At 54.1% G+C, this 14,708-nt stretch overlaps 1 protein-coding gene across 3 annotated transcripts in view; it reads left to right on the top strand.

Moving 5' to 3' along the window:
- The first annotated feature begins 1,553 nt into the window (after positions 1–1,553).
- Positions 1,554–14,708, top strand: part of Dpp9 (dipeptidyl peptidase 9) — a 34,298-nt gene continuing 21,143 nt past the window's right edge. The window contains exons 1-3 of one of the 3 annotated variants that reach the window (XM_032900742.1): positions 1,554–1,713; positions 2,991–3,043; positions 9,694–9,947. In XM_032900742.1, the coding sequence (XP_032756633.1) occupies positions 9,725–9,947 (223 nt within the window). In that variant the 5' untranslated portion in view covers positions 1,554–1,713; positions 2,991–3,043; positions 9,694–9,724. Of the gene's footprint in view, positions 1,714–1,774; positions 2,777–2,990; positions 3,044–9,693; positions 9,948–14,708 lie in introns of those variants that run through there. The other 2 variants (XM_032900743.1, XM_032900741.1) reach the window with 2 other exon arrangements.

The raw sequence follows: 14,708 nt of genomic DNA, 5'->3' as shown, positions 1-14,708 counted from the left end.
GGAAGGGAGAGGGGAGGAGGGGGAGGGGAGGGGAGGGAGGAGGAGGAGGAGAGAAATAGAGGTCGGCCATGAGCACATGGAGGGGGGTAGGGGGATGGGGAGAGAGGGGACAAAGGGGTTAGAGTGTAAGAGAACAAGAGAGAACAAGGGAGGAGGGAGCAACAGTCCCTTTTATAGTGTCAGGCACACCTGGCTGTTGCCAGGTAACTGAGGGGTGGAGCTTAGACAGAACACTAACACAGAGTAAGAGGCACTGACTACCCCTCTTTCTGTCTTCAGTAGTGCATGCTTATGTCAAAGGTCAACTTCTGACTTTCCTGACTCCACCTCTGAGTGATGGAACTTACCCTTGACCTCAGAGACACTTCCCCCCTCCATACCTCATCACATAAATCCATCTTGAAATTCAAGCTGAAGCTGGGTTTTGGACTCAGACCCAGTGTCAGCTCCTTGTTAACCAGGCATGGTGTTTTACAGACGTTCAGTCCAGCACTGGGAAGGTAGAGGCAGGAGTTCAAAATAAACTTTAGCTACACGATGAGCTCCAGGCTAGCCTGGACTATGTGAGACCCTTCCCCAAAATGGGTGTGAAAAGAAAGGGGTCAGGAGAGAGGAGAGGATGGCTGAGACTGGGGAAGACCAGCAAAGCAGCCAGGTCCTCAGCCACATCCTGTAATTGTGTAACAAATGGTGTCTCCAGGGAGGTTCCTGGAACTGGAACAGGGTTGCAACATCATGTTCAAAATGTAACCCTCAGGATGTCCGGTCAAATACTAGCTAGGAAGCTTAAGTATCAACAGTGGGGGCACTCCAACAACAATGGAGGATGCTCACTAAATGTCACTCATCAAACAATGGCTGCCCGTCCTCAGGAACCCAGTTAGGATGACTTTCGGGGAATGTGACTTTATTTATAAAAGTCCTTTAGAGGCTGGAGAGAGGTGGCTCAACGGGGAGGGGAGTTCAGGTCCCAGCACCCATGTGGCTCCAGCTCCAGGGAACCCATTGTCCTCTTCTGTCACACTCACGTGGCTCAGACTCACTCAAACATGCATGGATAAAAAGTCAAACATGGTGTGGGCAAGATCTAGACAGAGTAGGCAGATCTCAGAGTTCAAAGTCAGCTTGATATAACTGGAAAGTTACCGAGTGCTGGGATGATTGGCGTGAGGAATCACGGCTAACTTCCTGTTTGATAAAATTCTGAAAATTGATTTTCACGGAAATATCAGGGAAATAAGAAGGTAAGCTTAAATGACAACCACAGTACGGGACCAGAACCCGGGTCAAATTTTTGGAAGGCAGCTTTGCTAACCACTATACCACCAACCTCTCTGTTTTCCTGTCTCAGATATTTTTAATAGGTCACCACAGGGTCCGGTTGGCCAACAGGAACCGAAGCAGGGGTGTTCGTCCCTCAAGCCTCTCCCAGACAGCGCAGGGCCATCCGCCTTGCCTTCGTCTAAAACGCTCCTGCGCGTTGCCCCCCCCTAGAGCTTGATGGACCTTGGTTCTGCCCTGACGTTATCCAATCAAAAGCCTCCGCTTCCGGGTCAAAGGAGGCGCAGCTGCCGGGTCCCCGGTGTCCGCCGCCTTCGCTGTCCCCCCGCGCCCGCCACTTCCGGGCCCTCGTCTTGGGCATGGAGCGTCGCGTGTGAGGCGCCGCCGGCCCTGGGGACGCCCTGCCCAGCTTGTCCTCCGCGCCGCGCCCGGGTGAGCAGCGTCCGGCCCCGGTTCGCCGCCTCCCGCCCCGGCCGGCACCGTACGCCCGCCTCGGCGCAGCGCGCCCGGTCCTCGTCGTCCCCGCCGCCCTGGTCGCCGCGCTTCGCCCGTTCCGGGCCGCGCCCAAGAGCTGCTGCCGCACCACTGCGGAGACGCAGCCGCCAAGCTTCATCGCAGAGCGCCGCTCAGCCCTGCGTCCGCCAGCCTCCGGCCAGCCTCGTCTCCGCCAAACCCTCCCTCCCGGCCTCATCCTCCCCAACCTGATCTCCTCAAGCCTCATCCTCTCCTATCTTGATCTCCTAAAACCGGAACCCTGCAAGCCTGATTCTCCTCCCAGCTTGATCCCTCAAGCCTGATCCCTAAAACTTGATCCACCCAACTTGTTCCCTCAAGGCCTGATAGTTCAGATTGACCTTCCCCTCAAACCTGAAATCCCAAAGCTTCATACCCTAAAGCTTGATACCCGCAGCATGAACCTTTCCAAATGACCCTACCAGCTTGATTCCTCCAAGACTGGTTACTCTTCAAGCCTGATCCCTCACTCAGCCCTTATCCTCTGCCTCAGTTTCCACATTGTCCCAGGCCAAGCTTGATACCCTGCCAGACTAAAATTATATCCTCTGTCTCGTCCCTTTCTTCCCCGGACTAGCTTAAACCCCCTCAGTCCCCAGCCTCAGCTTCTGGCATTAATCCTCTGCATATTGGACCCTACCCTTAGGGTCTAGGCCTTAGGCCCATCTATCCCCTCCCCATCCACGCTTTTGCCCCGCCCTCTATCCCAGTGACTTCCTTGCTGCCTCCTAGCTAGGCTCCCTCGGGAGCCCCCTGGGCAATCACCAACCTGCTTTCGAAGAGTTGGGACTGGTGCCCAGGAGGTGTGGACCACAGTCACCAGTTCCCTGCTGGGTCCCAGGGAGACCGCGCACTGAGGGACACGTCTCTTCCAAGTGCAACCCAGGGCATGCTGGCAGCCCCGAGGGGCTGGGAGGCTCAGTTAGAGTCTAACCAGGTAGATAGGGTTAGGCACAGGCGGAGACTCCCGCCAGCATGGAAAGTGAGTGAGAAGAAGCACTTCACTGGCCCCTCCATCTTCACTGGCCCCTCCATCCTCACTGGTTCCCCAGTCCTCACCAACCACTCCATCCTTGCCAGTCCCTCATCTTTGCCAACCTCTCCATCCTTACCAGACCCCATTTTCACCAAGCCCTCCATCCTTGCCAGGCCTTTCCACCTGCCCACTTTAACGACCTCACATCTGTTCTCCCAAGGTCCGTACCCCTCGCCTGCAGCTGCCATGGAAGCTCCTTGGACCCTTTAGAAGGTCAGTTATGCTGGGAACAGGCCGCTGGGCAGGCTCTATGATGGACTGTGGTTTGCTGTGGAATGTAAGGTTGACAGTGGCTGTAGGGGCCAGTGACCCCAGGTCATGCCCCCTGCTGCAGTGCTTTGCAGGTATCTGTATTCCTCTCTCCAGCGGGGCAAAGGAAGAGTGGCTAGTTAACTGGGTTTGGGGGAGGTTTGGCCAGCTCTCCCAGCTCATCTGGCACAGTACCCAGTATGTAGGCATCAATCTTCATGGTAGTTTTTGCCTTAGAAAGACTGTTGGGTGTGACTTTAAGATGGCTCATTCATCTGACAGCTGTCAAGAAGATCTTCTGTGTGAACATTCCTGTTAATTCTCATAGTTCCAGGCATAGATATTGTAGTCTGGGTTTATAGTTTTGAGAGATTGGGGCACAGAGAGGTTTGCAACTTCTGTGGGGTCACATTGTACAGATGTGACTAAGCTGGGGTTTGGACCCTTCTTCCTGACATGGGAAGCCCTGCTTTTCAGCACTGGACAGAGAACACTGGCCACTCTTATTCCATTTTGTGTCCAGGTGACATCCGGCTTCTGGAAGGCTGTCAGACTCTTCTGAGAACACAGCTGGGTGGTGATTGGGGACAGTAATCGGGAAGGGATAGTGGCTAGTGCCTTTAGACGTTGATGGAGTGCTGCCTGGACAGGAGCTATAATCCTTTGGGGGCACTGGGATGGGTTGTTTTCTCTGAGGCATCCTGGGTCATGCAAGGTACCAGTTCTAATCAGGACAGCCATACATGTCCCCAGACATTTCCTGGGCTCCTCAGTCAACAGAGTTTCTACCTTGAGACCATGATGTTGTCCAAGTATATTTTCCTAGTTTTTGTTAGGCAGCTTTTATGCAGTGTGAGCAGCTGATAGGAGACAGGGATTGAGACCAGCATTATGTTGCCACAGTAACCTGGGCTGGAAGTGGGAAGTCTTGTCATAGGGGAGAGTGGGCATCAGACCCCCATACATATAAGATGTTGAGGCAAACAGGAAAAGGTTTGTTTGAGTTTAGTTTGGGGTGAAGGTCAAAAGTGTAGGTGATGGGAAGCTTGGGTACTGAGGTACCGTGGAGATAGGAGAGTACTCCAGGACCTCTAAACCCCAGCAACCCACCCCACAAAAGATACAGGTTCTGTTGCTGGGACCCAGTGAGACTCTTGGCCCAGAGTGACCCTGATCCACAGTGCCCATATGAAGGCAGAGGTGAACTACTGGTTCCCAAGGCCAGTCAGTGGGTCAGTGTTAAAGGTCAAGTTGCATCTGGACAAGGAGGATGGAGGAGAAGGTGGAGGAGACCCACGTGGGGTACGGGTCAGGCCCTGTTGGTCAGTCAGCTTAGAAACTTGCTGCTTCTGCTCTTCTTTCCCCTTGATGGTTCCTGAGGAGGCAGCAGGGATGGACCCCAGACAAGGGAATTTTGAGTTGTGTCAGGTCAGGGTTCTACACAGTGTTGCCAGACCCAACTCTTCCTCCATCTCTTTCTACTTCACTTCCTCCTCCTCCTCAATCCCCTCCCCCAACTCCTCCTCCATTTCCTCCATCTCCTCCCCCATCTTCTCCTCCAGCTCCTCCCCCATCTCCTCCCCCATCTCCTCCATCTCCTCCTGCATCTCCTCCCCATCTCCTCCTCCATCTCCTCCCCCATCTCCTCCACCATCTCCTCCCCCATCTCCTCCTCCATCTCCTCCCCATCTCCTCCTCCATCTCCTCCCCATCTCCTCCCCATCTCCTCCTCCATCTCCTCCCCATCTCCTCCCCCATCTCCTCCTCCTCCTCCCCCATCTCCTCCCCCATCTCCTCCTCCATCTCATTCCTCCATCTCCTCTCCATCTCCTCCCCCATCTCCTCCTCCATCTCCTCCCCATCTCCTCTTCATCTCCTCCTCCATCTCCTCCTCCATCTCCTCCCCATCCTCCTCCATCTCCTCCATCTCCTCCTCCACCTCCTCCCCCATCTCCTCCTCCATCTCCTCCCCCATCTCCTCCATTTCCTCCGTCTCCTCCCCATCTCCTGCCCCATCTCCTCCTCCATCTCCTCCTCCATCTCCTCCCCCATCTCTTCTTCCATCTCCTCCCCATCTCCTCCTTCATCTCCTTTTCCCATCTCCTCCCCCATCTCCTCCTCCATCTCCTCCTCCATCTCCTCCTCCACCTCCTCCCCATCTCCTGCCCCATCTCCTCCTCCATCTCCTCCTCCATCTCCTCCGCCTCCTCCTCCATCTCCTCCCCCCATCTCTTCCTCCATCTCCTCCCCATCTCTCCCTCCATCTCCTCCCCCCATCTCTTCCCCCCATCTCCTCCCCCATCTCCTCCTCCATCTCCTCCCCCATCTCCTCCTCCATCTCCTCCCCCATCTCTTCCTCCATCTCCTCCCCCCTCTCTTCTTCCTTCTCCTCCCCCATCTCCCCCTTCATCTCCTTTCCCATCTCCTCCCCATCTCCTCCCCCCATCTCTTCTTCCATCTCCTCCCCATCTTCTCCCCCATCTCCTCCTCCATCTCCTCCTCCATCTCCTCCATCTCCTCCCCATCTCCTGCCCCATCTCCTCCTCCATCTCCTCCTCCTCCATCTCCTCCTCCATCTCCTCCATCTCCTCCCCATCTCCTGCCCCATCTCCTCCTCCATCTCCTCCTCCATCTCCTCCTTCATCTCCTCCTCCATCTCCTCCCCCATCTCTTCCTCCATCTCCTCCCCCATCTCTTCTCCCATCTCCTCCCCCATCTCCTCCTTCATCTCCTTTCCCATCTCCTCCCCCATCTCCTCCTCCATCCTTTCCTCCATTTCTCCATCTCTTCTTATATTTCCTTCTCCTAATTCTCCATTTTTCCTCTGTCTTCCTTTTCTCCTCCCTCCTTCCTCTCTTCTCTTGTTAACAGTAGCTCTCATTTTAACTCATGGCACTCACAGGTGTCCTCAGATATCATGTGTGAGAGTCCTAATCATGGAGTCCTAAAAGTGTGCCTTCCTCCTTGGGTGACAGGGAACAAGCCATCTAGTCTTTCTGCATTCATTTTCTAGTCTCCACCAGGAGTATGACCTAAGGAGTGGCCCCAGGTCACAACACACAAGTTTGTGCAGCAGAGACCTGGCCCATGCTTTGTGTGGTCCAACCAGGCATACAGAGGGCCAAGAGTCCTCCACCCAGGCTCCCCTCCTAAACCCCCACTTTCTAATCTGGTGGCAGGAGGGAGCAAGGAAGTGGTGGTCCTTCCGAGATTCAAGGTCTGTACACAGTGACCATCATCTGTGGTCCCTGCATCCATATTCTCTAAGTCATAGGATGTACTTTGTGAGACCTAGTCTTGATCACCAAAGTGCTGGGTGTCAGTCAGGACAGCTCAGGTGGGACACAGGTCTTCTGTCTCTGGCCTTCTTTTTCTCACCTTGTGAGATGCCATGGGGCATCTGTAAATCACCCCCTTCCATGCTGCTGTGTTTTCCCCTGAAGTCCGCAGTATCACCAGCCTCGATATTTCAGTACTTCCGCCTTCTCTACGTCCATGGGCTCCCTCTGGGGTCTACAGCGGAAGTCGGGAATGTAGGGTTGTCATCGTCCTACCTCTGGGGAACAAGGCACCAGAAGTTTAGCAGCCTTGACTACAGCCCCAAGAGCTTTCAATCTTATTTCCTGCTTGGCTTTTAGGCTACAAAGGTGACATGCTGATGGGTGGAAAGAAGCAAGGAGACGTAGGTGGCTGGGTTAAGTGACTTGGCACCAACCTCGTCCCCAGCTGTGTAAATTCTTGAGCACTGTTGAACAGGTCGGTGCAGGTGGAGGCCTTGCCATCACTTGTTTAATCCCCAGCCCCTCTCTGGGTCCCCATTTCACATCGGGATAGCAGAGAGGCCAGTGACTCAGTGAGGCAATAGCCTCAGGCCCTGCCGGAGCTCACGTTGGATGGTTCTAGAACATATCTAAAAACTCCCGATGTCTCATTTCGAGTCTCCTGGAGCAGATCTTTGCAGCCTGGGCCCTCTACAGTCACTCAAGGCAAGAGGCCCTCCTAGGCCCTCTTCTGCGCAGGCGTAATGGAACTCTAACACACCTGGAAGGACTCCACGGGTCATACTTTGTTTCATGCACGGCTTGTACTGGGAGGTACTTGAGCCAGTCAGTGGCATTCCTTTGGCTCAGATTTCTGTGCTTGCCGCTGGCAGCTCCTGCCTGCCACTGCCCTTGGCTTCTGACTCTGGGAATCCTGGTCCCCTCTGAGGTGTTTGATTCAGGGGCCCTGGGGATATCTGTGGTTTCTGATCTGAATACTTATGAGTAACTGACATGGCAGCACATTTGAGGGGAGGACATGGCTCCTTCTGTTTCTCTGCCATGGCAGTGCTCTGGGAGAGAGGGGGAAGGCTGGGCCAGGTGGGTTAAGCCTGCCACTGGGTGGCTCCTTTTCACCCTGCCCAAGGTTTTTGCCACACTCACCTTTTTTTTTTTTTTTTCCCCAGAGCTGGGGACCAAACCCAGGGCCTTACGCTTGCTAGGCAAGCACTCTACCACTGAGCTAAATCCCCTCCCCCTCCCCCCCTTTTTTTAAGATTTTTTTATTTATTATTGTGTATATATGAGCACACTGTAGCTGTCCTCAGACACACCAGAAAAGGGCATTTGATCCCATTACAGATGGTTGTGAGCCATCATGTGGTTGCTGGGAATTGAACTCAGGACCTCTGGAAGAGTAGTCAGTGCTCTTAACCGCTGAGCCATCTCTCCAGTCCATTTTTTTTTTTTTTTTTAACATACTCACCTTTCAGGGACTTCCTGTGCTGCAGCTGACTATAGTATGGCAGAGGAGGTTGGGAGCAGGAGCTCCTCTCTCCTCTCTCTGCCCCAGCCTCGGTTTCCCCATCTATACAATGGGCTTCTATAAGTCAGAGTGAAGTGGTGTTGACAAGCCTGGCTCTCACAGTGACATCTTTGCTTCTTTCCTGCATTTTTTTAAAGCAGCCTATGGTCTTTTCCTGTCCCCTAATTGTGAGGCTTCTTTCTGATTTTTTTTCCACATTGTTTTTTCTTTCATTTGCTATTGTCCGTGAGTGCACATGTCCTGAGGAAACCCTGGAGTGTTGTGGAATCATTTCTCTCTGCTTTTAAGTGGTTCTGGGTGGAAATCAGGTCACAGACACCATTGTACACTGAGCCTCCTGCACATTTCCTGCTCTGGGTTTGAGACAGTGTCACCCTAAGACTTCGAGTAGAGGTTGCCATTGTTTTCCTTTGGCCTCCTGGGCACTGGGATTGCAGACGTATGCCATACCACCATGCCATGCCCAGTGGGTCTCTGTGTGTTTGAATCATGACCTCATTGTGCAGCCCAGGCCATTGTGGGACTCAGAGATATGTTTCCTCTGCTGAGGCTAAAGATGTAGCCAGCCCAGTCAATGTAGACTCACAGCTGTGAAGTCTTGACTGACTGTGCCTTGGGCACCCCACCCCACCCCACCCCCAAGGAAGGTCCTGACCCTTGTGTGGCACCACTTTCAGTTCTTACTTCCTGCCAGTGCTTGAGGTCAGGGAGGCACAGTTGCAGGGACTGTTGTAGAGGGAGCATCCTCTGGAGCTTCCTGCAGCCACTCTGGCACTGCCCAGAACTGGGACACTGGCTGGCAGTGTTTAGATTTCTTTAAAGCAAATATTTGCCTGGTTGGTCCAGCCCCGCTCAGACAGAGCTGAACCCAGCAGCAGTGAGAGGGAAAGATTGCTGGGTGGTGGCCATGGACAAGAGGGACAGCAGGGTGGCCTGGAGGACACACTCACTTAGATGATGTCTGTGTGAAGGTCTCTAGGTGTCTCCTGTGTGCAGTGACAAGATAGGCTTTTCATCTGGAAGCCTCAAGAGTTTGTTCCTTATCAGGGATGCCTATGGGGTGCTGGGTCGCACAGAAGTGGGGGAGGGGGCTAGGCATTCATCAAGTAACCAGGGTAACAGTGCTTGATGGAAAGGGACAGCCAGGTTGGCAGGGAAGGATATTGCACCATCTCAGGATGGATGGCACTAGAAGGTTCCTAAGGACCTATTTAGTACTTACCTGAGATTGGTTTAGACTTTAGGCAACCTAAGAAGAACAAGCCCATCCCAGAAGGATGGCGTTTGCCCTGGGACAGGTGCAAGAGGAAGTGGACCTGTTTGAGGGTCTGGGTAAGGCACAGCTATGAAGAGAGAGCTGTTAGGGTCTGGGTAAGGCACAGCTATGAAGAGAGAGCTGTTCAAGAGTCTGGAAGTCAAGAGGGATCAAACAGCAGTGAACACAGTGAATTTTTGTTCTATGCTTCTTACAGCCCTGAGTTATTAGTCTAGCATCTGCCTCTGAGCCTTGCCCCAGCCCCTCAGTGGGGCATTCTGGGTGGTGGCTCCATTCTTTGCCACACCCAACCAAGAGTTGGAAGATGTGGAAGGGTTTCAGATGAATGAGTGGCGTGGATCCAGATGGGATCTGGCATAACTCAGCAGAGCCTTGACTCTCAGGAGTTTAGTGTGAATAAGTTGCAATAAATTGAGAGAGACTTGGGTTGACAGTGCTGCTGCCGAGAACGACTGATCTGGAAGCATCCAGGGTGAGGACAGATTGTCAGGGAGACACCCTCTCTCACACGCTGCACCATCTCCCTCCACAGCTTCTCGCCGCCATCACAGGAGCCCCAGAGGATGTCTGGTGGGGTCTCGCCGGTTGAGCAGGTGGCCGCAGGCGACATGGATGACACAGCAGCACGCTTCTGTGTGCAGAAGCACTCATGGGATGGACTTCGCAACATTATCCATGGTAGCCGCAAGTCATCGGGCCTCATCGTCAGCAAGGCCCCCCATGACTTCCAGTTTGTGCAGAAGCCTGATGAGTCTGGCCCTCACTCTCACCGCCTCTATTACCTGGGTAAGCTGCCCTGCCTCCTTGTCCTTCATGGCAGGCCTGGGGTACCACAAGGTTTCAGAAATGACCAACCTGGGGCAGCCAATGTTAGTCCATCTCCAAGGTCAGTCACACAACTGAGGCCTGGCCAGGTGTCTAGAAACTGTCCCCCGCTGGGCCACTTCCCAGCACCTGGTCCTGGCTGGGCAGGGCTTCCTGGAGAAGCAGGGCAGTACACAGTTCCCTGTAGGAGGGTCACATGCTATTCTAGTAGGAGCTCTGTGTGGTGATGTGTTATGATGGATTCTGAGGCTCAAAGATTGGCACCCTCTGTGTAGCCTTGCCATGGGCCAGCAGCAGAGCAGGGCTGCCGTACTGCTGCAACCTGGATGTGCTGTTCTCTGTGCACCTATTCACAATGTTTCCCCTGGCCCACCAGACCCTTGAATGTGAGTCTCCCTTCAGGCTTCCGTAGCTTCTGCCGACAGGCCTGTGCCTGGCCCCACACATAGACAGGAAGTGTGCTCAGTGTGCAGACTCTGCCCTGCTAGGTCTAAAGGGCTACAAGAGCTAGAAGAAGGAACCCTCTGAAAGTCAGTTAGGCTTGTTTGCAAAGAACATGATCCTGGCTGTTGACTAGAGGTCCCTTGCACTGTGGACACTGGACTGGGTCACTTGTGGGTGGCCAGGATTCCTGGGGCTTGCTGTCACCTACAGTTGAGAAACACTTTTTAGGACATGATTCTGGTCATCCTTCAAGCCAGTTTTGTTGCTGCTGGTCACGTAGTATCTGAGACCATATCTGTGCATGTCCAGGCCATGAACATTTGAACACAGGACTAAATGAACATTGTCACCTGCCCACCGTGGCTGTACATGGATGACAGGAACCAAGATGGATGCTGGGTGGCTGTCCTCCCACTGTCTCCATACTTCCTCCTTGGATCTGTCTCAGGAAGAAGTCACATGGGTTTTTGCAGAGCACCAAACTGCAAATGCAGAGTGATTGAATCTGCTGAATGACAGCTGCGAACCACAGCAACCATGGTGCATGGTCGCACTCCCACAGAGGACGTCTCCCCTTAGCTGCACTGGGAGGACAGCAGCCATGGTGCATGGTCGCACTCCCACAGAGGACGTCTCCCCTTAGCTGCACTGGGAGGACAGGAGGGGCTCAGGTCCGACAGTAGGCAAGCCTTTGCCACCTGGGCCAGCCCCCCTCTTAGTGGTGGCCTTGCCCATTTGTTTCGTGGTCTGCCTTTGGTGAGTTAGCCCCAGCCTGCACCTGCTGCAGGGAAGCCGGCAAGCAGGCTGTGCTCCTCCTTGGCTCTCGGCGGAACCATCCTGCCTCTTCAGCTTGTGAAGTGTGCAGTGTCTGCTTATCACCTCATCTCTCCCAGCTCCACCTTCCTGAATACACAGCATATGTCTGTCTGAGATCTCCCTTTGCCTCAGACTAGGGAGGATGCTAATGGCTTCAGATCTTCTCCCCAGCTTGAGAGTCTTAATATATCCGCAGCTGCCAGCTCTGTCTCAACAAATCAGTGACTTTTGAATCCAGGCTCCAGGATACACTGAATCTCTCTGGGGACCTCTCAGTCTCCCAGGACCATGGGGAAGGACAGAACCCTCTAGGCTCTCAGTCACAAAGCCATCTGGTACGAAAAACTGGGGGATGGTTTAAGGAACTAGGACATACAGCCACTAGCCTCAAGGTGAGGCACCTGCGACGCAGAATCAGTGTTAGAGCCTCAGGTCTCCTGCCTTCCTACCAGCAGGGCAAAGTGACCCTCTGGCTCTGGATTCCTGGGAGAAGAAGTCTGATTGGCTCGGCCTACTGGTCATTTACATGTGGCTGCTTGCATCTGGGCAGGGATGCTCCATCCTTGGGGTCAGTGCAGGACGTTGGGGGTCTTCTTGAGGGTTGGGGGCCACAGATGAATAAGTAGTGAAGACAGACCTTGAACATGTTCAGGGAGCCCAGAACTTTGTAGCAATAGACAGTTCTTTCTGAGCAACCTCACCCTCCAACTAAGAAGGCTGTGCTGGTCTCAGACCCCCTCCTGGTCCCTCTGAGACTTTATCACATGGCTTTCTGACAGGAGTCCCTGTAAGGATCCCCTGTTGCCCTGAGAATATGACCTGACCCTGCCACTCCTGAAGTCCTCTTGTGAGGGATGGGCTGGATCCTGAGGGGACGTGCTGGCTCTTCCTGTCAGCCCAGCAGCACCTTCTATGATTGCAGGGAGGCTTTGGGGCCTGGAGAGACCTGGACTCTTGGCTCCTGTCTTGGGTTCAAGATGCACTGAGCACTCTAGTCCAGGTTGGGCCCTGCCAGGCTGGCCAAGGCTGCAGTCCAAGGTGACTGAGTGTGGATGTGGGCCCAGGGCACCTACCATGCCTGGGGCTGGACAGGGTAAGCAGTCAGAGTGGGCAGTGTGTGTGAGGACAGAGCCCTCTGGTAGGTCAGGCAGCAGAGGCACAGTGAAGATGATTAGCATTCAGCTCTACCCTCCCCTTGCCATCAGTGCCAGCATTGTGGGCTGTGCTGCCAGCACTGGAGGCCCATCCAGGGAGGCACTGGCTTGAGCCATTGGTGGAATTGCTTGTTAGTTAGCTGTGAGAGGAGGTAGCTTTGATGTCCTTGGCACAGACTTGCTTTGGACTTACTGTTCAGAAGCCCTGAGGACAATAGTGTCCCAGAGCACAGGTTGTTAAGAGGGACCAGCTACCCCACTAGCCCAGTGTAGGCCTTTGGTAAGACTGAGGGTCAATTCACATCTCAGAATGTCTCAGGGGTTGGGGATTTAGCTCAGTGGTAGAGCACTTGCCTCAGCAAGCACAAGGCCCTGCGTTTGTCCCCAGCCCCCCAAAAAAAAAAAAAAAAAAAAAAAAAAAAAAAAAAAAAGAATGTCTTGTTTCCTATGCTTCTTAATTGTCTGTGTGTGGAGGTCCATATGCAGTGGCACCTGTGTGGGGGGAGGTTGTTATGCTGTGGCACCTGTGTGGGGGGAGGTTGTTATGCAGTGGCACCTGTGTGGGGGAGGTTGTTATGCTGGCACCTGTGTGGGGGGAGGTTGTTATGCTATGGCACCTGTGTGGGGGAGGTTGTTGCAGTGGCACCTGTGTGGGGAGGTTGTTATGCAGTGGCACCTGTGTGGGGGAGGTTGTTATGCAGTGGCACCTGTGTTGGGGGAGGTCCATATGCAGTGGCACCTGTGTGGGGGGAGGTTGTTATGCTATGGCACCTGTGTGGGGGGAGGTTGTTATGCAGTGGCACCTGTGTGGGGGGAGGTTGTTATGCAGTGGCACCTGTGTGGGGGGGGGAGGTGGCACCTGTGTGGGGGGAGGTTGTTATGCAGTGGCACCTGTGTGGGGGGAGGTTGTTATGCTATGGCACCTGTGTGGGGGGAGGTTGTTATGCAGTGGCACCTGTGTGGGGGGAGGTTGTTATGCAGTGGCACCTGTGTGGGGGGAGGTTGTTATGCAGTGGCACCTGTGTGGGGGGGAGGTTGTTATGCTATGGCACCTGTGTGGGGGAGGTCCATATGCAGTGGCACCTGTGTGTGGGGAGGTTCATATGCTATGGCACCTGTGTGGGGGGAGGTTGTTATGCAGTGGCACCTGTGTGGGGGGCGGTTGTTATGCAGTGGCACCTGTGTGGGGGGAGGTTGTTATGCAGTGGCACCTGTGTTGGGGAGGTCCATGCAGTGGCACCTGTGTGGGGGAGGTTGTTATGCTATGGCACCTGTGTGGGGGAGGTTGTTATGCAGTGGCACCTGTGTGGGGGGAGGTTGTTTGCAGTGGCACCTGTGTGGGGGGAGGTTGTTATGCTATGGCACCTGTGTGGGGGGAGGTTGTTATGCAGTGGCACCTGTGTGGGGGGAGGTTGTTATGCTATGGCACCTGTGTGGGGGGAGGTTGTTATGCAGTGGCACCTGTGTGGGGGGAGGTTGTTATGCAGTGGCACCTGTGTTGGGGGAGGTCCATATGCAGTGGCACCTGTGTGGGGGGAGGTTGTTATGCTATGGCACCTGTGTGGGGGAGGTCCATATGCAGTGGCACCTGTGTGTGGGGAGGTCCATATGCTATGGCACCTGTGTGGAGGTCCATATGCTATGGCAATTGTGTGGGGGGAGGTTGTTATGCTATGGCACCTGTGTGAAGGTCAGAGGACAACTTATGGGAGTTTGTTACTCTCCTTATATCATGTAAGTCCCAGGGCTCAAACTCAGGTCATCAATCTTGGGTAGGTGCCTCTACCCACTGGGCCCTCTCATTGTGCCATACTCTTAAAAGTGTGCGGCCCAATATCACATGCCTTTAGTCCCAGCACTCAGGAGAGGCAGGCAGATCTCCGTGAATTCAAGGCCAGCTATATCTCAAAACCACAACAAAACCAAACAGTCCTGGCGGCTGCAGATACGAGTAAGGCAGAGGTCATATCCTGCAAGTCACTGTGAGAGGCACTGTGTTCTGGGCCTGCCAGGTATCCTGCATACTCCCACACAGCTCTGCACGCAGAGGAGTGATAGTCCTGGTCCCCAGCAGTCTGCACCAAGATGGGCAATTGAGGCACGCTGAAGCTGGTCACTCTCTGCTGACCATTTAACTGCCAGCGATGCCACACACCATAACCTCTGCTTCCCTACCTGTGGATGACACATTTGTTACCTGACCACTTACCTGCTATAAGCCGTGGGGTTGCCACACGCTGTGACCTTGACTTCCAAACCTGTGGAGGACACACTTGTCACTTCCAGTTGGGAAATGGAAGCAGGAAGA

Source organism: Rattus rattus, chromosome 4 (genome assembly GCF_011064425.1).
Source record: "Rattus rattus isolate New Zealand chromosome 4, Rrattus_CSIRO_v1, whole genome shotgun sequence".
Taxonomy (NCBI): Eukaryota; Metazoa; Chordata; class Mammalia; order Rodentia; family Muridae; genus Rattus; species Rattus rattus.
The sequence above is the reverse complement of the archived record's forward strand: the minus strand, read 5'-3'. Positions and strand labels throughout refer to the sequence as shown.